Below are 24279 nucleotides of genomic sequence, written 5' to 3'. Positions count from 1 at the left end.
TTAGGCAAGACTGTGAGAGAGCTGATTCCCTTGGCTGAGAATCAACCCCACACATGAATTGTTACAGGATGCTTTACAGTTGGCATGAGACAAGACTGGTGGTAGCACCGAATAAGCTGTTTTTCAGATGTCCTAAACAATTGGAAAGGGGATTCATCAGAGAAAATGACTTTACTCCAGTCCTCAGCAGTCCACTCCCTGTACCTTTTGCAGAATATCAGTCTGTCCCTGATGTTTTTTCTGCAGAGAAGTGACTTGCTGCCCTCCTTGAGACCAGGCCTTGCTCCAAGAGTCTCCGCCTCACAGTGCGTGCAGATGCACTCACACCTGCCTGCTGCCATTCCTGAGCAAGCTCTGCACTGCTGCTAGCCCGATCCCGCAGCTGAAACACTTTTAAGAGATGGTCCTGGCACTTGCTGATCTTTCTTGGGTGCCCTGGAGCCTTTTTGGCAACAATGGAACCTCTCTCCTTGAAGTTCTTGATGATGCGATAGATTGTTGACTGAGGTGCAATCTTTCTAGCTGCGATACTCTTCCCTGTTAGGCCATTTTTGTGCAGTGCAATGATGACTGCACGTGTTTCTTTAGAGATAACCATAGTTAACAGAAAAGAAACAATGATGCCAAGCACCAGCCTCCTTTTAAAGTGTCCAGTGGTGTCATTCTTACTTAATCATGACAGATTGATTTCCAGCCTTGTTCTCATCAACACCCACACCTGTGTTAATGGAGCAATTACTGAAACGATGTTAGCTGGTCCTTTTAAGGCAGGGCTGCAATCATGGTGAAATGTGTTTTGGGGAATAAAGTTAATTTTTTAAGAAAATATTGACTTTGCAAGTAATTGCTGTTAAGCTGATCACTCTTTATAACATTCTGGAGTATATGCAAATTGCTATTTTAAAAACGGAAGCAGTAGACTTTGTAAAAATTAATATTTGTATAATTCTCAAAACTTTTGGCCATGACTGTACCCTAAGAATTGATATATCTGAAATGCTTCAATCATTTCCTGTTGCAACGTCTGTAAAGGTTCCTGGCTTACAAGGGTTTAATGTATGCTGTGCTGCTTCAGTGCCAACAACACTGCACACAGTAATGTGCCAGGAGCCGGCATAATGACAGGCAGCAGTGGTCACACTGCTGTTTTCCATTTACCCCTTAAATGCTGATATCTAAAGCAATTGTGGTGTTTAAGGGTGTCAGTGACGGGAGTAGTCCCAATCAGTTTCCCTGTAAAAAAAAAATCCATGAAAATATAACAATATTGTTCCCACACACAAAGTGAAAAGCCTAAACAAAAAAAGGGGAAAAACACCAGGATTGCAGATTTTTTTTAAATTATATATCAGAAAAAGAATTAAAAAGTGATGAAAAATTTCCATTTACACCAATATTGTAACAATAAAAACTATAGGTTATGGTGTAAAAAATGAGCCTCCAACCAGCTCCATAGGAAAAAAAAGGGTTAAACTTCTTAGAAAGTGAGGAGAAAGACTGCTTCAGTGTTACCTGGACATATGTACATCAATGACTTTTGGTCGTAGAGGGGTTAATGCATAGTGGTGTGGTAAGAACAATAATAAAATCCCCACACTGCCCCACGCCAGATTTACTACGCCAGAGGCATGCGCCTTTAGGGCTGTTATGCACCAGTCTTGGAAATCAAAACCAGCTCTGGGACTGGTGTGCATTTTTACTATGAAATAATCATGAAAGAAAATAGAAATAAAATAAATTATTTACAAAACTTTTATTTAAAGTAAGAATAAACAAATTAAGGCTATGTTCACACACCTTCAAAATGATGTCCTTCATTCAACGACAAATAGCATCTGTTATTCTTGTAATAACAGCTGTTGTTTTAAAATAACAGGCATTATTTGCTGTTAAATGATGGCTGTCCAATAAAAACAGCTGTCATTTTGATGGTGTGTAAACATAGCCTAAAGGCATACTTACTATTATCCCTGGATAATAACCTCCAACCGTTATATTTTCTGTTCTTGTGGTTGCAGCCAGACCAATAGTCAATATAAAAAGAGATACCACAAGCAGGGAGATGGTAAACCACAGAGCAGACGTCTTCCGTTTAATAAAATGGCCTAAAATTACATGAAACAGAAAGTATAATACATTGGATATCTGCAGGGGTAGATGCTGTCATATATGCAGGTTTATACTAGTTACCTATGATCAGTTACATAATGCTGCTCTTTATAGACTGCAAGTAGCAAAGGACCAAATATGGAGGAAAAGACTGACCAGAAGTGCTGTGGTTATTGCTAGGAAATTTGGGCCATGTCACAAAAAAAGCTTTATATCTCAGATGGTCGCATAATATAAATCTATAGGGGCTGTCTTACATACATAGACAGTGGAAAGACAAGTGAACAGCAGCGCATGTCTCTCCCCACTTGTTTTTCTGATCAGTCATGGCCTGAACACTCAGACACTGACCAATAAAAACCTTTGACATATCTCTGTGACATACAAAAACAGCAACCTGCGAGGTCTAGGACTTACTGTATATACTCCCCCATCGTCCACTGTATATGGACCAAGGCCCATTTTGAAAATCTGACATGTATCTCTTTAGGTGGGTATAACTTTGAGATACTTACTTATCCAAGTGATTCTGAGATTGTTGTTTCATGACTAGAGATGAGTGAACCGGGTTCGGGTTTGAGTCCATCCGAACCTGAACGATTGCCATTTGATTAGTGGGGGCTGCTCAACTTGGATAAAGCTCTAAGGTTGTCTGGAAAACATGGATACAGCCAATGACTATATCCATGATTTCCACATAGCCTTAGGGCTTTATCCAACTTCAGCAGCCACCGCTAATCAAATGCCGAACGATCGGGTTCGGATCGACTCGAGCATGCTCAAGGTTCGCTCATCTCTCTTCATGACACATTGTACTTTATGTAAAGGTAAATTGTGGGTGATACACTTAGCATTTATTTGTGGAAAAACACCAAAATATAAGAATATTTTTTAAAAATTGTTTTTCCTTGCTTATAAGATAGTTATGCCACATAAATGTGTTGATAATTAACATTTGCAAAATGTCTTCTTTATGCTGGCATCATTTGGTAAATCTGCCTTTTACCTTTGCAGGATGCTAGAAAGACAGAGTAGAGATTAGCAAACTTTTCAAAAGTTTGCTTTGTCAGGTTTGTCGAACTTAAACATTAAGTTCAGGTTTGTCTTAACTAAACCTTAAATGGACCCCACTAAAACAGCTATACAATTGCAGGTGTTCATCTGTTTTAGTGCAGTTCAAAGAATTCACTCATTTATACTTGCATGTTCAAGCTCTCCCGATGTCCTTCTTCTACGGTGTCCCTTGCAGCCACCAAAATTCTGTTCAGCCAATCAGTGACTGAGACGGGACATCGCCGTGGCAAATGATTGGTTGAGCAGGCTGTCACTCGTGTCCCAAGAGTGACAGCCTGCTCAACCAATCATTGTCCGTGCCACTGTCCTGTCTCAGTCAGCCAGTGATTGGCTTAGGGTGCCTTTACACAGAGAGATTTATCTGACAGATTTTTGAAGCCAAAGCCAAGAACAGACTATAAACAGAGAACAGGTCATAAAGGAAAGACAGATTTCTCCACTTCTCAAATCCATTTCTGGCTTTGGCTTTACACAGATAAATGTCTCTGTGTAAAGGCACCATATGTGGGCTGTCACTCCTGAGATAAGAGTGATTAGCTGAACGGGATGGAGGTGGCTGGGGACACTTGAGACCCAGAGAAGGACACCAGGGCAGCCCACATGTGCCGCTGCCATTTTTCTGAACTTTTCTCGAACTTCAGAACGATTCTCAGTTCAGAAAGTTCGGTTTGCTCATCTCTAGTCATAAGTTTAAAAATATTTTCCAAATTTTTTGAGAAAATTTTGAACTGAGATTTTTGTAGGGATCAGTTCAGTTAAGTGAATTGTAGGGGCTTGTATGGTAGAAACCTCACAAAACTACAACCCTAAAAGTATTTAAAATTACATTTAAGGAACTTATTAACACTTTCAGTGTTTCTCAGAAATTAAGGCAAAATGGAGGTGGATTTAGTGAGAAGGCAATAATAAAATATTTTAGAATAAGAAATAAAATTTTAAAAAAATCACAAAAGAAATTCAGGCTGTATCATCATGCCTAAATATTTGTGTTTTTCTTTTTTTACTTTTCAGCCCTTAATACCAGGGGAAACGTCATAGTGCGGCTGTTTATAAACCTAATGTAATATTTTACCCCCCGATGTGAAAGAGCCGTATTTAATGAAATCCAGATGTTAGAACAGCATTATCAATTCTTCATGTAATTTCAGATGCCAGATATTGTCTACAATTTTACAGGTTACAAAGAAAAGGATAGCTGACAGTCTATATTATGTGTAATTAGATTATTATAATAAAATACATATGTTGTCGGGTACTATAACTGAACTCAATATTAAAAGAAAATACAGCTCTGACAAAATAATTATCCATAATCTATGGATTCATCCTGCAGTGTCATTGCTTAAGGCAGTGTTTCCCAACCGGGAAACACACTGGGGTGTCGGCACACTGGGGTGCCGGGAGAACCAGCCAGGTCTCTTTAAGCATCCTGAGAAGCTGCGGCCGTGCAGCTTCTTGGGATGCACGGATCACGCATAGTAAGCTGTCAGAACATTAAAGTGAGCAGAATGTAGGAGCAGGACCTGTCAGCGTCCTGCTCCTACATTCACTCCCATAGGCTGCCGGCACTTCATACCAGCAGCCTATGGGGCGCCGGGACGTGACCTTTCTAGCAGGCGTGATGATGTGACGTCATCATGCCTGCCGGAGGTCCCGTCCCTGCGGCTCACAAGATGGAGCCAGAAGAGGAGGAGAGCTGCTGCCTGCAGCCACACAGCGCGGATTAGGTGAGTAGGATGTTTGTTTTTTTTAGGGGCACCTCTGGGGGCATTATTAGTTCATGGGGGCACTTCTGGGGGCATTATTAGTTCATGGTGGCACCTCTGGGGGCATTATTAGTTCATGGAGGGCACCTCTGGGGGCATTATTAGTTCATGGGGGGCACTTCTGGTGGCATTATTAGTTTATGGTGGCACCTCTGGGGGCATTATTAGTTCATGGTGGCACCTCTGGGGGCATTTTTAGTTCATGGGGGGCACCTCTGGGGGCATTATTATTGTATGGGGGCACATCTGGGGGCATTACTAGTTCATGGGGGCACCTCTGGGGGCATAATTAGTTCATGGGGGGCACCTCTGGGGGCATTATTAGTTCATGGGGGGCACCTCTGGGGGTATTATTAGTTCATGAGGGCACTTCTGGGGGCATTATTAGTTCATGGGGGCACCTCTGGGGGCATTATTAGTTCATGGGGGGCACCACTGGGGGCATTAGTAGTTCATGGGGGCACCTCTGGGGGCATTATTAATTCATGAGGGCACCTCTGGGGGCATAATTAGTTAATGGAGGGCACTTCTGGGGCATTATTAGGTCATGGGGCACCTCTGGGGGCATTATTAGTTCATGGGGAGCACCTCTGGGGGCATTATTAGTTAATGGGGGAACTTCTGGGGGCATTATTAGTTCATGGGGGCACTTCTGGGGGCATTATTAGTTCATGGGGGCACCTCTGGGGGCATTATTAGCTCATGGGGGCACCTCTGGGGGCATTATTAGTTCATGGGGGAACCTCTGGGGGCATTATTAGTTCATGGGGGGGCACCTCTGGGGGCATTATTAGCTCATGGGGGCACCTCTGGGGGGCATTATTAGTATATGGGGGCACCTCTGGGGGTATTATTAGTTCATGGGAGCACAGCAGGGGATCCTACATACAGGGGGCATCCCACATTTCTACTCGCTTTACTGCACATAACACCAGACAGCGCAGTTACTTTGGGAGCCGACAGGAGGGAGAAAGGAAAGGAAGTTGCTAGAAATGTGCAGAGTCTAAATTGTTTGTCTCGCAGGTTCTAAAGAGATGAATTGTATCTGGAAGAAATCATCATGGAGGACTGGACTAGATGGAGAGGAAAGTGACGCCTCAGATCAAAGAAAACGTCACCTGTGAGTCACTGTATGACAGTTTTCTTATTTTGTAGAACATTATTTAGTAGGGGTGCCCGAGCTAATTTTTTTTTCCAAGGGGTGCCCCGAGGTGGAAAAGGTTGGGAAGCACTGGCTTAAGGTGTTATATAAGGCTTTGTTGACACACACACACATACAAGAACGTATCTTCAGTGTAACAGTGTGCTTTATTGAAGTCTATGGGGACTTGTCTGTTAGTGCACATAGTAGAGAAATAATTGAGTACGAGAGTAAAAAATATTGAACAAAAATATTGACCTGTTTTTTTTTTTTTTTTTACAAAAACCTGCTCCCACCTGCTCACACATTGATAGCCATATTTTGATAAATATTTTGTAGGCCTGGATTAGGCCCCTTAATACCAAACATCATTTATACAGCACATGATGTTGACCATGTGCATGCTATTTATTCAATTCAAAGTTGTTAGGGTGCGTTCACACTATGTTATCCAGTAGAATAGCCCAACGCAAATTCCGCCACTCGCCCCTGCTGTCATCTCCGCCCAAGCCATAGACTCCATTCTATGGTCAGGCAGATTCTGCCGTCTGCCCTTGGGGGGACAGAAAGTGGAATCCGCCTGAATAGAATGGAGCCTACAGGACGGGCCAATCTTTAAGTGGGAGCACGGGGGGTGGGGGGTTTGTTAGCACACAAAATCCGCCAGAGCTTATCCATGTGGATTCCGTAGTGGGAATGCGCCCTCATGCAGGATTAGAAAACATGGCCATTTCTTCCAGTTTGGGTGGGGTTTGCAATTAGGCTTATTCACTTCAATGGAACTGAGTTAGAAAACCCCACACAAACTGGAGAGAGTGGTGCTGTTTATGAAAGAAAACATCCATGTGTTATCCAGCATTAGAAAAAACATGCTACTTTCTTGCAAGATAGGGCTGCACAGCGACATATGTCACATAAGTCACATAAAACTAATTCAAAAGTGATCAAAAGTCCAAAATGCTACTAAGCTGTAAAATTAGTAACATAAAAACAATTACCATATTTTTCTCTTTATAAGACGCCTCTGATGATAAAACACACCCAGGTTTTAGAGGGGATAAAATAGGAAAAAGCTGTTTGGTGTTGCACTACATAGTGAAGTAAGTTTGTCTCCATTGTGTAGCGGCGGTGATGTGTAAACCGTTTCGGTCAATAGGAGCTGAGCTGCAGTTACAGCTGTGTAGTGCTATGGGCAAAATGTATCAGATTGCTGAGGTTGTTCTAAGAACAGTGGTGGCAGGGAGTTAACCATTAATGAGCTGTAAAAGGCTACAGCTCATTAAGTGATGTAATAGGTGATATGATGTAATTTAGGCCTTGTGATGTAATAATGAGGTGATGTCAGCCTCTGGAGTCATCACTTAAGTCATAAACTGATGTCACCTTTGTTTCTCTGGCATCTCCGCATGTCCCCGGCACACCTCCCGCCTGGCCGCCACCTGCTAATTACACTACCTCTGTCCCCAGGCATACCCACATGTCCACGGCATGTCCCCCACTCGTCATCAGCGGGCAGCAGCACCCGGGTGGGAAACGTGCAGGTATGCCAGGGGGACAAGCGTTATGTAATCAGCGGGTGACGGCTGGACGTGTGGGTACGACAGAGGTAATAGTCAAGTGGCAGTGGCTAGGTGGGGGACATGTGGACAGGCCAGCAGTGTTGTGTCCTGTGGTGGGGAAAGGGGCAAGAGTGGCAGCAGTTTAAACTTGGCGCCAGGTTTTTAAATTTGGCGCAGGCGGGCTGGCTGGCATGTTCATTTGTAAAGGATGCACTGAATTTTCTCTCCATTTTGGGAGTAAAAAAAAAGGGCGTCTTATAAAGCAAAAAATACGGTATATATGTTCTACTTTATTTTAGTACACAATACAGTATATTATATTGGTGCCACAATAAAAACTATAACTTGGCCCACAAAAAACAAGTCCTCAAATAGCTACATTAAAGACAGAGACGGAAAGAAAACTGCTGCATCACTGAGTACCACAGTAAACTTAGAGTGTTCTAGTAATTACAATAATGATCAATAGTTACAGCATGAATAGTCACCATGGCATCTTAAAACAATTAATCTGGCGACATCATATGTTTTTTATCTATCTTAAAGACACAAATAGAATAGGTGCAGCAACAGGACAAAGGAATAAACTGTCTCAGGCTTTGGATAATTGAATTTTTCCAACATACACAAGAATTATCTTTCCTTTGAATGATGCAATGCTTTAGTGTCGAGATAATTGGAATCCACAGACACCGTGTAAGACACTGGTTCATTGAGATATAAGTAAAATCATTTCATTAAAGAAGTAAGTTCAAGTCATGTCAACACTCAGTGATTTGTTGTATGAGCACCGACTTCAGAGGACATCTGCTGATTAAATCGCAACTTTACTTCTTCAGACGAATGCTAAGTCTGTCTAAAGGTTTTAGCATCACTGTCATAAAGGTCACCATGTCTAAGCCTACAATGTTTGACATTTTATTAATAAAAATTATAGTAATAAGATATCAGGTGGTGCTACAATTTTTATACATGGCTTTGCATACGTTTTGCCAATTCTATTTCTTGATGCCCTGCTACCAGTACATAATCCTGAGAGGCTCAGACATGCAGTGCTCCAGTGCACCCGTTGGTCCTCTTCCAAGGACATGAATACCATAAGGGTATATTCACACTGGCCTTATACACACGTTCAGTATTTTTTTTCCTGTCCATAGATTCCTCCCGCTATCCACCCGTACAATACGCAAAAAATTACGGGTTGGGCATATGTAGTGCATCTGTATTTCTGTAAATCCTTTTTATTTTTTTTCATCATGTCAATTTTTTTAACTTAAATACGAATTCCCAACAGGTTACAATCCGTAAGTGGATCTAGGTACGCACTAGGACATTTTTTTTCCAGCATTGGTTTGCGTCCTTGTAATCTACTGATCGTGTGAATAGCCCAATAGACAACAATGTGCACTAACTCGAATACGGAAATAGGGATCCGTAGATTACAGGATGTGTAAATAAGGCCTATAGGCGGTGGAATTCCGTGGTGGAGAATCCCGCCTGCCTCAGTGTCCTACAGTGTCTCTATGGGAGGACTTGCGCGTCTCCGCTCCTGCTGCTCTCTGCGCAAAGAGTGGAGAGTGACGGAAGTGGAGGCACACAAGCCCTCCCATAGAGACACTGTGGGATACTAAGGCAGAACTACACACGTTTCTTTTTATTACTAACCTTGCATGCTTACTATGTGCAGCTTCTAAAACTGACTGCAGTCATGGTGTAAGTGATATGCTGAAGTAACATTATAGTAGACGTGTTAGTATCACCATTGTGTAATTGTTAAATAATTTACAAACTATCCGATCACTGTGTTTAGATTGCTGTGTCTATACGAGTAAGTCGTATTCTATCCACTACACAGCAGTCTGAAAAATATCAAGAACATTTTTTTTTGTTTATACATTTATGTTTTGTTCATTTAGTTATAAATGTTGATTTAGGGTACAAACACACACACACCGTATATGCAGCAGATACGCAGCAGATTTGATGGTGCAGATTTGATGCTGTGTTCAGTTATTTAGAGCTAATCTGCTGCGTATCTGCTGCGTATCTGTTGCGTATCGCAGAAGTAAATACGCTGCGTATACGGTGTGTGTTTTTGTACCCTTAACACTGTGTGAGCAGTACCCAGCCAAATCTGTTCAATACAAATGCTGTGACAGGTTCCGGCGTCTGCTTTTTTTTTTTTTTTTTTTTTTTTTTTTTAAAGATGTCTGTTATTGCCACATTTTAATTGACGTGCAACCAAACGGCGAAATGACGGACTTAATTTTAAGAATAAATAAACAGATAAGAAAAAAATGTTGTGGGAACATAACCATACACTTTAAAAAAAAAATAAAAAACATGGGACCCTATTTATGATGGATTTTTCCAATTGGCAGTTGTCATACATAGGGATGAGCAAAGCAACTCCATGGAAGCTTTTTCGACAAAGCACTTTTAAAATTCACAAAAAAAAAAAAAAAGATTTCCTCACCTGTCTGCACTTCCCCGAAGTCCTCTTACCTGTCTTGTCTCCGTGCCTTCAGCCAAGATAGGATGGGGATCTCGCTTTCCAGACATAAGTGAGTGTCACCAATTGGCTGTGCGGGCTGTCACTTTCCTCTCTGGAGTGACAGACAGCCAGTGATTGGCTGAGCAGGCTATCAATCTTGCCTGGAGAGTGACAGCCCGCTCAGCCATTCACTGGCTGCAGTGCTTTCTCAGTCAGTAATTGGCTGAGCGGGCTGAAGGCTTGGGGACATAGAAGAAGACACCGGGGGAGCGCGAACAGGTAAGTTATGCAGCAAAACAGCGAAACAATTGTTTAGCTGTTTCAGTGCTGTTCATTATGTGTGGTGTGCAAATAAAAATAAAAAAAATCACTCGTCCCTAGTCATAGGTATACATCAGACGCATCAAGTATATCTAGCATCAAGTATATCTAGCAAGTATATCTAGCTGTGGTGATGGGTCACCACAGAGATCAGATGATCCTCTCCTTCCTAGTCCTAAGTAAAAGAAGTGAAGGGGAGATCCCAGCCAAGTCCAGAAGGCACGTTTTATTAGTTTCTGCTATGGAGCTTTTTCAAAGTATCGGCCAGTGAGCTACTGGCGAAACATGTCAGAAAAGGCAGCAGTACGATTTTAGATTAGAACATGGGTGATTGCTATTGGGGCTGTTATATGCGTATACAAACTCGCATCTAGGTGTCTGTACTCAGACATCTAGCGTGCTCCCGAGTGGACACGCCTGCATCTTTCAACATTGCTGTAATGTGAAAGACTATTAGGATAGAAAGATTAGCGGTCAGGGACAACCAAGGGTGTTTTGTTTTTATCGCTTGGTTGCCACGTATTGTAAAAGTCGATAGAACATTGAGTTCACTAGTCTAGCGCTTACGGCCAAAGTGCTTCCATCCTGACCGTTATCTCTGCCTAAACGTACACCAACCCCTCCACCTTTGTAAGAGAGGTTTGAGCCACCCATCTCTATTTTATTTTCACCACTGCACTGTTGTTTGAACACTTCCCATTTTTTATAGCATAAATAATAAAGGTTAAGCTTTAAGCCTCCGAGCTACTTATAGGCACTCTGGGATTTTCCCCATAGCAGAAACTGAGTGAAAGACGTGGCAGCACACATGTTCAGCCACTGCACCATTTGCTGTCCAGGGGACTTCTTAACATTGACAAGTTCAGTGCTCATCAACATTCAGAGGTCTCTTAGGGTCTGAATAGAGTCAGTTCGCTAATAGAAGGAAACAGTCATCAGACAGAAGGCAGGAGATGCCCCGCACTGTCAGCAGGTAAAGCAGAGAGACATTGTGAGTCAGGGCATTCTTATAACAGTATGGATGTACCCAATATATCACTGCCCACCAGCCCCCTTACAGCAAAAATTATATCTCTAGTAACAATTTATATATGGAGGGACATACAGAGGAACAAGGAGTGTAGAGACTGGTTGGAGGGTAAGGTGTGTCAGAGCTTCCGAGAGGGATTTTATACATTCTGTTGTAACCTTGTAGTTCTCAGGAAGTTCTACCAAAGGAGAGACTGACCTATCCACATAGGAAGTTAAGCCGGACTAGTGATCTGGGTGGGAATCACATGATACAGCTGTCATAATAAAATGGTTCAAAATGTACAGTATAGGTGCAACTATCACTTCTCGGCCTTTTGGCTAAGATCAAGTGTAGTATCTGTTCTTATCAATTTTATATCTCATACGTCCCCTATCTGGGCACTATATATTAAATGGATTTTTAGAACAGGGAGATGGAAAAAGAGCTTGCTCCGTCCTCTCCAGAGTGCTTCTTTAAGGGGACTGTTAGTTGGCTACAAGGACAGACACTAGCTTATTAAGGCATGTCATATAGCTCGAATTAAAATCTAATTGAGTTTAGTGGTAGACTCACATTCCAGCTTGGTTTACCTAAGCGTATTATGGCTAAGGTGGAACTGAGACTAGAAACAAGTGAAGCTCATTAACTATATAAAACTTTATAAAATATTAATTGCAGGTCTGTCCCTCCTACTCTCCTTACCCCCAACAGCCTTATTTCTGTTTATTTCAGGATAATGGTATATTATATCATGGGCTGGATGTTATTTTACAGGTTTCTTTCCACTATAGGTTATTATAACTGTATAAAGTGTGTAACAAAATTCTCATCAATATTATAGGTGGGATGACATAAAAACAAAAACAGCATTGTTATTTGCCCCATAAATGTGATCGTATTAATATTATTAAACATTATTAAACTATTAAACATTTAAAACATTTAACCTAAAAATTAAGCTATATATGTGCATTACCTTCAAACACAAACCACTTTATTTTGTATAAATTTAGATATTTACAAAAATAAAATTAGGAAAGGACACAAGACACTAGAGAATATCTATTTTACAGCAAATTTACCATAGCACAATAAACAGTGGACAATATTTGAAGTGAAATTTACCTGTGGCATTGAAAGCAGCTGTAGGAGCAGAAGCTGGCTGCATCCTGCAAGAGATGATGACTCCAACTGATCACATTTACAGCAGCCTTCTCCTTGCCTGGGTTATAAGCTATCCCTTCCAAGCTACAATTCAACCAGTTCTGCACAGTGTAGGAACTGTCTGCCTACTGTATGTCTATCTCAATGTGACCTGCTGGAGAGACAGGTGTGATATGTGGCAGTGGGTGATGATGACTGCTTCTCTTGTTACATCTTTCTCCTGCTCACTGAATTTCCTGTTTCTTTTTTATTGTCATATACTTTGTATTAATATTTTCACAACATTTACTTGTTTTTGCAATAAAATGCAATGGCATACAAATATTAAATTATACAGATGTTAAAAAATAAGGTATTGATTATTGATAACTTTAAGTTAAGTTAACATAGCTTTGGCCTGTAAAAATAAGGTTTTGTTTTTTAGTCCTAAAAAATAAAATAAAAAAAATTTAGTGTTTTTTATGGTGTTTTTAGATTGTAACAAAGAGTAAAAACAGTTTTTCAAGTTTAAAGATTTTTTTAAAAGCTAAACTGTCAAATAGAATTTGTTTGTGCCCGCTAGTGTTTATTTTGATGTATAAAATGATGTAATTATTTATAATTGACTTTATGTATACTATTTATTTGATTATTTTTGTTTTATTTTTATGTATGTGATCTATCTTGCCCCCCAGAAGAAAAGACTATGTGGGCACATGAATTATTTATTTATTGAACACACTGTCATAGCAGCCACAGCTAAAGGGGAAAACAGGCAGAGAATTGTGACTGTGGCTTCACCTCTGTTACTTTAGGGGAGTAAAAGTAGTTTATAAGCTTCCTTTAAATATATATGGGCAATATTCACAATGTAGTAATGGATTTTCACTACACATTATGAGATGTGCCAAGTTTTGCAGTGTACAATATTGACTTTAGGCAATTTTCACTAAAATAAAAGTCTTTTTGCTGAATACTTTTATTTGCAAATTGATAAACAATAGAATTGTGTATAAAAGTAATGTAAAAGTACTTCTTATTGCAGATGACTTTCTTGTTGATGATCTTGTAATCTCACAGTCTGTACGGATGGATGAGCATCTGCAGGTGAGTACAGTTCAATGTCACATTCTAGCGGCTAAATTAAATCTGTGATTTGTAACAAGGAAACTCGAGTGAGACATTGGTTGTTGATGTTTCAGATTTATGATAACAGTATTTCATATGGACACTTAAGTTCATATTTAATATCATTATATCATATTATCTATCTAAATGGACACTGTCAGTTCAACACACTTTAAATAAATCAACAAAACAAGGGACTTTAAAATCCTTTGTATTATATCTAATCAGAGAATAAAAATCCATGTTCTCTGAATATAAGCCTCCATTTCTACCATCCTATCTTCAGACAGATCAGCTTACTAAAATATCAGGTTGCAGCTGTCCATGGAAGTCTATGTAGAGGACGGAGAGAGCTAGATGCAGAGAGAGATTGCAGAAAAAGTATAGGAGCTGAGGGCGAGTAAAAGATCTAACTCAAGTGCTTGATTTCAGCTTATACTGCTTAATACTGCTCCATAATATCCGTTATGCTGCTGCTTCTGAAAGTGTTCTTTACACATGTGGGGAGCAGGAACCCTTCAATCCCCTCTTCTGTATGTGTGCAGTGTGTGGGAGACAACTGAGAGTTACAAACAAAGCCCGCAGAGCGGAGATCTTTTGAAAAATTTACAGGTTATATAATGGCCAGAAATAGTGCTAGTCCTTAGATACACTCACATGACTGCTTATCCTTAAAAGGTACCTGTAATGGCAGGTGAACTTTAAAATAATTTTATACAAGGATCATTTGCAAAATCTGTATTGTGCTTTTTTTTGTGTATTTTCCTTTACATAAACATGATGAGAGAGAATACCTGATAACTTAATAGTATTGACAGAACCGTTTTACTTTTCCTTGTAAATGGAATACTTCGCAAACATGTAGGGGCCTTTTTTTGTACCTCTATATATAAATTTCCCCGCTATTCCCCGCACATGTCTTGATAAATCCAGCCTAGCAGAGCTGCAAATGAAAAGATTTACACCAGTTTGGAGCTGTCATAGTTTTGTAGCCTCTTTTTGCCCTATTCAGAGTGATAAATGTGATAAATTTTGCGCACAGGCAGGACACACTTCCCCACATGCAATGCCATGCCCTCTCCTCCATGATGCATAAGGTGCAAACCTGAAAAAATTGTCATTTTTTGCGCACAGGGGTCCTTGCACAAAAACTGCACTTTCTTTCAAGTTTGCACTAGTGCCCCATAGTGTTTATGTACACACATGGACAAATGTCCTATTTGAGAGTTTGTGCCTGCTTTGTTTTGATAACCTGTTGCCCTTTGTTATCACCCACTAGGGTGGACCAGGCATGCTAAGTTCAATTGCAATCTCCTGGAAGTACAGGCATTTGGTCTCCACTTAGCCTGCAAGCAAGGGGGGTTGTGGGAAAGTGTGTGCACTGTTGCATGGCAACAGCCAGGTCACAGTTCAGAGAGGAAACCAGTAAGAAAGAAAAATACAGGGACGTAAGTTACTTTATTAAAAACAGCACATTTGGGCTACATCTGGTTCACAAATCATCTTTTTTCTAAGGTATTTTTGGACGTCTGTCATTTTGAGGCTAAAATACGCCTGTGATTTTAGAAACTATATATATATATATATATATATATATATATATATATATATATATATATATATATAAAATACACATCTTATTTCTATTTCTATTCCATTTAAATCCTTTATTTATCTTTTTTTTTTAATTATCTAAATGTGAGTGCTCTCATTTGACTTTATGGACGAACAGATAATTAATATCCAAGTGAGTACATTCACATTGACAAACATGGTGACCTCTTTGGGATTTTCCCTCTAAAAGACTTTGACAACAAAATTATCTCAGATACAGAACGTGGATCTAGCTTATGTGTATTCTTTCTACATTGTATTACTTGCATATAGAAATCACCCAACAGGGATATAAGGACACTCTTATAAATTACCATGAGATGTTTAGAGTCTTCCCTCCACACCTAGGTTACATTAGAACCATCTTTACAGAACATTAAGATTAGTCATATGCTTCACTGCCAGTAGGTTTGCCAATTACTGCTTCCATTCAGTTCCATTCCAGCAAATGAGAATTATTTCCCACATATCTGGAATAAATTGTGCTAATGTGCTCCAGATTTTTTACCTTCTAGAATATTTGTCTGTCCTTTAGCATTAAAGGAAAATATGTTGTGTGACTCAGATGATAGGCACCCTTCAGTCTCCTTTACTTCCTGCAGTCGACAGATTTGTTGTTTTTAAACAGTTGACCATGGCAGACACTGGAAACGGCTTGAATTCAATTTGAAAGCTATTGTGGTTGTAATTAAATTATATAAGCTCAATGTTGAGCATTAGTCTTGAATACATTTCCACTGTTAGAACTAGTCCAAATCAATAAAATGTGCATCTTTTCTCAATGTTTGTGGATTAAAATATTCAGAACATCTCAAAATTCCCTGAGCTCATTTATTTATAGAAGCTGCTACAAGCATTTTCTAAAGATAACCCCCTTAAATCAATTTTCTGGTCCTCTTCACTGTTATAGAACACAAACAGATCAATACAGGACTGTAAGGATATACCAGACCAACAGAAGCTCCAACTGTCTTATTAGATAACTGTTCAGTATGTTAGATACAGCACAGTTCAGTAAAGACGTAATGGTGATCCTTGGCCCAGTGTTTTTACTTAGTGTCAAAGTGGCTTCAAACTGTCTGTGGGGTAAAAACAGCAGAAACATTTTCGGAAAATCCAAAAAAGCTACCCAAAAGGAACCCACATTTGGTCAGGTGTCCAGTTCAGAACATGTAGAATATGTCCTTGTGACATGTCTAAAATTTTTGAGAGGAATGCTTTAGGGCATGGGTCTCCAAACTGTGGCCCTCCATCTGTTGCAATACTACATTTCCCATTATGTGTGGACAGCCAAATCCAAAGCTTTAGCTGTCCAGGCACAGTGTTGGACTGGCCCACCAGAGGATCTGAGGATCCTTTGGTGGTCCGTTAGCTTTAGAACCTGCACAAACACTGACTGACATTTTGTTTCTCAATGGTTCTTCATTGGTGGGCCCCCAGGATCATTTCCCCTGGTGGGCCCCAGATATCTCAGTCCGACACTGTCCGGGTATAATGAGAATATGGTTTTGCAATAGCTGGAGGGCCTCAGTTTGGAGACCCATGCTTTAGGTTATATGCACACAAAATTCCCAAGGTGGCATATTATTACTCTCATACATATGCTGAAACACTGGGTTTCATCAATATGCAGAACTAAAGTCTCATGCACATGTCTGTAGTGCTGTCTGTGGCCATGGATCTGAAGCTACAGACAGCACTACAGATGGACCAGTATGCAACGAGGATGGCTTTACTTTTGGGGGGGGGGGGCTTACTTTTTGGGGATGGCTTGCTTTAGGCTAGTTAGGGCATCTTATGTTAAGAGGATGTCTTATTTTCAGGGAAACACAATATGTGTAATTGAGGCCTTATATGTTACATTCCAGCAACTATATGAGGCATGGAATAGCATGGTAGACTATGTTATTCCACCCATTATTATTTAATTTTTTTTTTTTTTATGCAATCATGAAAACTACTGTTCAGTAATCGTTATATTTCTCTATTAAACATTTCTTTTAGTTTAGTAGTGTAGTGCTCTGGGTGTTCAGGAGCTCACTGCATCATAATAAAGGATACACAGTGTTTCATCACAGATAAGTGTTCAGTCCATGATATGCGGCCAGCACAGGCACCGTATATCACAAGCTGCACACGGATGTGTGGGCGAGGCCTAAGAATAAAAGGCATGGTGTGCATCAGAGCCCTAATGGCTGCCTAACAGTGCCTAATCAGTTTAGTATGCTTACTATGCAATGGCAGTCTTAATCATTTACATTACTCTTATCTTTATATAATGTTAAAAAATCAAACATCAAAAGGTATCTTTACATTTTTTATGACTGTGTGTGAATAAACCAAATTAGTCAATATTTAAATCAGGAGAAAAAAAGAGAAAGGAGATGATGCGAAGCCTTAATAATTTTATTGCTGGACCTACAAGTAACTCTTGATGTGTGTGAATCTACCATTAGAAAGAAGCTTTACAAGTAGGAAACAACATAAGGACAAAACAAATGGGGTTTCTGGGTGCCAGTCAGCTGTTCAGGAGAGCAGTGGTGCCTGCACTGTGAACTAGCCCACCATTAATCCCCCTCCCACCCATCTTGCCCACATCCAACTTCCTGGTTGCCTTGGTAAGCATGCCTGCCCATTCTCTGCTGCTGGTGCCTGGCCCTGAACATAACTTAAAGGTCTCAGCACACAGGACATGCTCCATTTAGCCAATCGCTGACTGCAGTTGTGATCCAAATCATCTCTTTAGAGGGCATTTCCCCTGTTGAGACCAGGAAACATTGATCAATGAGGGCTCAGGCACTGAAATTGCCTGTCTGAAATCTAAGAATTATTTAATATTTTTGTCATCATCATCATCATCATCACTTAGCAATGTTTTCTTGCAAAAAAGCAGGGAAGTCTTATACAGTATCTAACACACATTAAAGGGGAACTCTACATAAGGAAAACAGTTTTTCTATTAAAAGTTATATAGATGTGTCTATACAATGCATTACCGTATCTGTGCGGTTCTGCCACACTGGTAGCTGATTGAAATCCAGGAAGTGAAGAAAACTGGCCTCTGTGCCAATTCACATTTTCTCCTGCTCCCACTGCTCTCCCACCTATGGAGACAGATTCCATGCTTCTGTCTCACATTGTATGTGTTTGCTGAGCACAGGCTGATGATGCAGACAGGGGGCAGGGCGTGATGTCACAGGAGGCTTGGCTGGATCCCCCAATCCCCTGAGTGATTCACCATCTCTGACCAACCACAAGCAGCTGCTGCAACTTTACTGATTGTGCAAAAGTCTGCAGTTAAATTAGGGCTATGTTCGCACATGTTGGAGTTTTATTGCAGTACTGCAGTGTCTTCACAAAAATGATGCAGTAACACAATTAAACAATGCTAAACAGTACAGAGAATCAGAGCCGGCACTGCCAATCCCACCTGGACAAAAAAAATAAAGCATAAACAGTATATCCCATGTAAGATAATATCGGATAAAGTCATTATTGTGGGGCTCAACCTCAAAGATAAAAGATGCTTGATCATAATATGTGCGTGGAGATGAAAAGAACAAAAAATTTTAGTCAAAAAGTTCTTTACTTTATTCCAATATAAGCATTACGGGTAGAGAATATAGCATGCTGTGTGGTTTTACAGGTAGAGAATACAGTGTGCTGTGTGGTGTTACAGGTAGAGAATACAGTGTGCTGTGTGGTGTTACAGGTAGAGAATACAGCGTGCTGTGCGGTGTTACAGGTAGAGAATACAGCGTGCTGTGCGGTGTTACAGGTAGAGAATACAGCGTGCTGTGTGGTGTTACAGGTAGAGAATACAGCGTGCTGTGTGGTGTTACAGGTAGAGAATACAGTGTGCTGTGTGGTGTTACAGGTAGAGAATACAGCGTGCTGTGTGGTGTTACAGGTAGAGAATACAGTGTGCTGTGTGGTGTTACTGGTAGAGAATACAGTGTGCTGTGTGGTGTTACTGGTAGAGAATACAGCGTGCTGTGTGGTGTTACTGTTAGAGAATACAGCGTGCTGTGTGGTGTTACAGGTAGAGAATACAGTGTGCTGTGTGGTGTTACAGGTAGAGAATACAGTGTGCTGTGTGGTGTTACAGGTAGAGAATACAGTGTGCTGTGTGGTGTTACAGGTACAAAATACAGTGTGGTGTTACAGGTAGAGAATACAGTGTGCTGTTACAGGTAGAAAATACAGTGTGCTGTGTGGTGTTACAGGTAGAGAATACAGTGTGCTGTGTGGTGTTACAGGTAGAGAATACAGCGCAATGTGTGGTGCTACAGGAAGAGAATAAAGCGTGCTATGTGTGGTGTTACAGGTAGAGAATACAACGTGCTGTGTGGTGTTACAGGTAGAGAATACAGTGTGCTGTGTGGTGTTACAGGTAGAGAATACAACGTGCTGTGTGGTGTTACAGGTAGAGAATACAGTGTGCTGTGTGGTGTTACAGGCAGAGAATGCAGTGTGCTGTGTGGTGTTACAGGTAGAAAATACAGTGTGGTGTTACAGGTAGAGAATACAGTGTGCTGTGTGGTGTTATAGGTAGAGAATACAGCGCGTTGTGTGGTGCTACAGGAAGAGAATAAAGCGTGCTATGTGTGGTGTTAGAGGTAGAGAATACAACGTGCTGTGTGGTGTTACAGCTAGAGAATACAGCGTGCTGTGTGGTGTTACAGGTAGAGAATACAACGTGCTGTGTGGTGTTACAGGTAGAGAATACAGCATGCTGTGTGGTGTTACAGGTAGAGAATACAGCGTGCTGTGTGGTGTTACAGGTAGAGAATACAGCATGCTGTGTGGTGTTACAGGTAGGGAATACCATGTGCTGTGTGGTGTTACTGGTAGAGAATACAGCGTGCTGTGGGGTGTTACAGGTAGAGAATACAGCGTGCTGTGTGGTGTTACAGGTAGAGAATACAGCGTGCTGTGTGGTGTTACATGTAGAGAATACAGCATGCTATGTGGTGTTACAGGTAGAGAATACAGCGTGCTGTGTGGTGTTACAGGTAGAGAATACAGTGTGCTGTGTGGTGTTACAGGTAGAGAATACAGTGTGCTGTGTGGTGTTACAGGTAGAGAATACAGCGTGCTATGTGGTGTTACAGGTAGAGAATACAGCGTGCTGTGTGATGTTACAGGTAGAGAATACAGTGCGCTGTGTGGTGTTACAGGTAGAGAATACAGCGTGCTGTGTGGTGTTACAGGTAGAGAATACAGCGCGCTGTGTGGTGTTACAGGTAGAGTATACAGCATGTTGTGTGGTGTTACAGGTGGAGAATACAGCGTGCTATGTGGTGTTACAGGTAGAGAATACAGTGTGCTGTATGGTGTTACAGGTAGAGAATACAGTGTGCTGTATGGTGTTACAGGTAGAGAATACAGCGTGCCGTGTGGTGTTACAGGTAGTAACTGTGTGCTGTGTTGGTGGGACCACAATGAAATGATAAAGTACTGCGATTAATTCTGTAACACAATAAAACTGCAATGTGTGAACACAGCCTAGATGTTCTGCAATAGATTAGGGAGGGGGACTGTGATGAACAGCTGAGGGAAAGCATTGCATTGTGGAACCTGTAGTTCTGTGTAATACTGCTCAACCAGGAAGTACAGCCACACAATACAGAACAAAACCCCTCAAAACAAATAGATTTTTGTTAGTTTCAAAACTGATGATCACAGATAGATTACCCAAAATAATAAAACATAACTTTTAATACATTAATGCAAAATAATATCCCCAACAATAGCCAAAAGCTCATAGAGCCAACACATAAATATACAGACAAGTGAAAAAATATGTATCTGACAGTATAGTGTGATCCCTGGCACCAACTCAAACAAATCATAGAGTGCGTAGCTCAGAGTAACTCACTGTCATGTGTCAAATACGAAAGGGGTATTCAAGGCAATTTTTCTCTCAGCCCACATGTGGGGAGCACCAGACCCTGTCGGTCCCTAATACGGTGCACCACCTACCCCTACTCGCTCAGGGAGTAGCGGAGTTATCGCCCTAAAAAGGACGGCCCCTGCCCCGTTCTACCCCTGTCATCTTCCCTACACTTAACCTGCCTAAGCTCCCGACACGTGTTTCGTGGATACTCATCAGGGGAGTCACGTTAGGTAAATGACACTACCATCGGGTATATGTGTCATAATAATACAATACAGTAGGGGCGTCCTGACAGTGGTCAGAGACGCATAACTCACGTGGCCCAACGGCCGATAGTCATCTGTAGCAGCAGCGTATGGCTCCAGCTCGTCCGTCCCATCGCGGGGATCTAAATAATCAGGTAGCTGCCCGCCCATAGCGCGTCATCCCCAGCTTCCGGTTTCATGGAACGCAACTTGCGCTCCACTGACGTATAATTCTAGGGGACCCGCTCAGTGTCGGCGCTCCCAACATTTACTGGCAACATGCCCTGTTTACCAGATAGATCAAATAAAGTCAAATAAAGGAGTTATATGACTGGTAAGAACATATCAATTACTTAAAACACTGATTCATGCAAACTGCGGACATAGATGGAGAATTCATGTATTATAGAGGAAACAATCGGAACAATATCCCAGGGGGGGGGGGGGGAAGGGGGGGTTCTCAGGGGGAGGTTTTTGGGGGGCGGGGGAAAAGTACACGGAGATACAATCAATGATGGAGAAATTTATACATATTTATATATCTACATGATGCTCGTAAAGTTATATACAATTATCACAATTTACAAGAAACATCCAAATGTCAATTGTTCATTAAGGCCCTTGGGACACACTGTCTGCATACGGAATATCCACTCCGTTTCTCTTTGCAGAATCAGTCTGTCCCAATTACCACCTCTAATAGGGGGTCCTACAAGCTCCAATCCCTGAAACCTTGTACGACCCCCTATTAGAGGTGGTAATTGGGACAGACTGATTCTGCAAAGAGAAACGGAGTGGATATTCCGTATGCAGACAGTGTGTCCCAAGGGCCTTAATGAACAATTGACATTTGGATGTTTCTTGTAAATTGTGATAATTGTATATAACTTTACGAGCCTCATGTAGATATATAAATATGTATAAATTTCTCCATCATTGATTGTATCTCCGTGTACTTTTCCCCCGCCCCCCAAAAACCTCCCCCTGAGAACCCCCCCTTCCCCCCCCCCCCCTGGGATATTGTTCCGATTGTTTCCTCTATAATACATGAATTCTCCATCTATGTCCGCAGTTTGCATGAATCAGTGTTTTAAGTAATTGATATGTTCTTACCAGTCATATAACTCCTTTATTTGACTTTATTTGATCTATCTGGTAAACAGGGCATGTTGCCAGTAAATGTTGGGAGCGCCGACACTGAGCGGGTCCCCTAGAATTATACGTCAGTGGAGCGCAAGTTGCGTTCCATGAAACCGGAAGCTGGGGATGACGCGCTATGGGCGGGCAGCTACCTGATTATTTAGATCCCCGCGATGGGACGGACGAGCTGGAGCCATACGCTGCTGCTACAGATGACTATCGGCCGTTGGGCCACGTGAGTTATGCGTCTCTGACCACTGTCAGGACGCCCCTACTGTATTGTATTATTATGACACATATACCCGATGGTAGTGTCATTTACCTAACGTGACTCCCCTGATGAGTACCCACGAAACACGTGTCGGGAGCTTAGGCAGGTTAAGTGTAGGGAAGATGACAGGGGTAGAACGGGGCAGGGGCCGTCCTTTTTAGGGCGATAACTCCGCTACTCCCTGAGCGAGTAGGGGTAGGTGGTGCACCGTATTAGGGACCGACAGGGTCTGGTGCTCCCCACATGTGGGCTGAGAGAAAAATTGCCTTGAATACCCCTTTCGTATTTGACACATGACAGTGAGTTACTCTGAGCTACGCACTCTATGATTTGTTTGAGTTGGTGCCAGGGATCACACTATACTGTCAGATACATATTTTTTCACTTGTCTGTATATTTATGTGTTGGCTCTATGAGCTTTTGGCTATTGTTGGGGATATTATTTTGCATTAATGTATTAAAAGTTATGTTTTATTATTTTGGGTAATCTATCTGTGATCATTTGTTATTTTGAGATACCCCTTGGTGGAATTGCATTACTATAGCCACCTATCTGTGATTATTGTAGTTTCAAAACTGGAATAGATAGGTAAGTAATGCAATTTGCTTCTGCACCTAGTTTATTTTTTTTTTACCTCTACCTGGATTTCCCCTTTAACCCGTTCACGTCAGTCATGTGGCTATATATGTTCCATTTGTCGGTTTCCCTTGCAGTTATAATGTTGGTATTTATGCCTTTCTGGTGAGAAGGGGACTTTAGTGTGAGCAGCAGCAGACACAATGACAGACAGCAATGATCACACTGCTGTCCACCATTAACCAGTTAATCGCCACAATCTATAGCAAATTTGACTGTGGGGGTCCCGACAGTTTCAGTTTCCCTGACAGCTGGAGGTCTTTTACCTATCTCTGTGCTGTCAGATGTCACTGATCAATGCTATGCATTGCTAATTGCTTATAAAAGTCCACTTGGGACTTAAAAAATATTACAAAGCCCCTGCCCTAATCAAAGTTGAAATCACCCCCATTTCCTATTTTACAAATAAAAATATGTCAAATAAATAAATAAATAAATAAACAAACAAACATATTTGGTACCATAGCATGTGGGAATGTTTACTATTGTAATATAATAATATGGTTCGCACATGGTAAACAGCATAAATGAAAGGAGAAAAAAAGCATTGCATTTTTTGTCACATTATATATCAGAAAAAAAATAACAGCAATCAAAACTTTCCATCTACACCAATATGGTACTGGTATAAAAACTATAGATCATGACACAATAAATAAGCCCACAAACAGCCCTGTAGGCAGAAAAATAAAAGAGTAATGGTTCTTAGGAGACAAGGAGGAAAGC

At 41.1% G+C, this 24279-nt stretch overlaps 1 protein-coding gene and 1 non-coding gene across 2 annotated transcripts in view; one reads left to right on the top strand and one right to left on the bottom strand.

Moving 5' to 3' along the window:
- TMEM255B (transmembrane protein 255B) overlaps window positions 1-12686 on the bottom strand; it is a 51102-nt gene extending 38416 nt beyond the window's left edge. Inside the window, exons 1-2 of the mRNA XM_069972402.1 lie at window positions 12602-12686; window positions 1963-2105 (exon numbers count right to left, since the gene is read on the bottom strand). Coding sequence (XP_069828503.1) covers window positions 1963-2105; window positions 12602-12644 — 186 coding nt within the window. The 5' untranslated portion in view covers window positions 12645-12686. The remainder of the gene's footprint in view (window positions 1-1962; window positions 2106-12601) is intronic.
- On the top strand, window positions 11795-11993 carry LOC138794281 (U2 spliceosomal RNA). The gene has a single exon (XR_011363434.1). It is a non-coding gene; the product is annotated as a U2 spliceosomal RNA (small nuclear RNA).
- Window positions 12687-24279: the final 11593 nt, after the last annotated feature.

The sequence above is a fragment of the Dendropsophus ebraccatus genome, chromosome 5, assembly GCF_027789765.1.
Source record: "Dendropsophus ebraccatus isolate aDenEbr1 chromosome 5, aDenEbr1.pat, whole genome shotgun sequence".
Taxonomy (NCBI): Eukaryota; Metazoa; Chordata; class Amphibia; order Anura; family Hylidae; genus Dendropsophus; species Dendropsophus ebraccatus.
The sequence above is the reverse complement of the archived record's forward strand: the minus strand, read 5'-3'. Positions and strand labels throughout refer to the sequence as shown.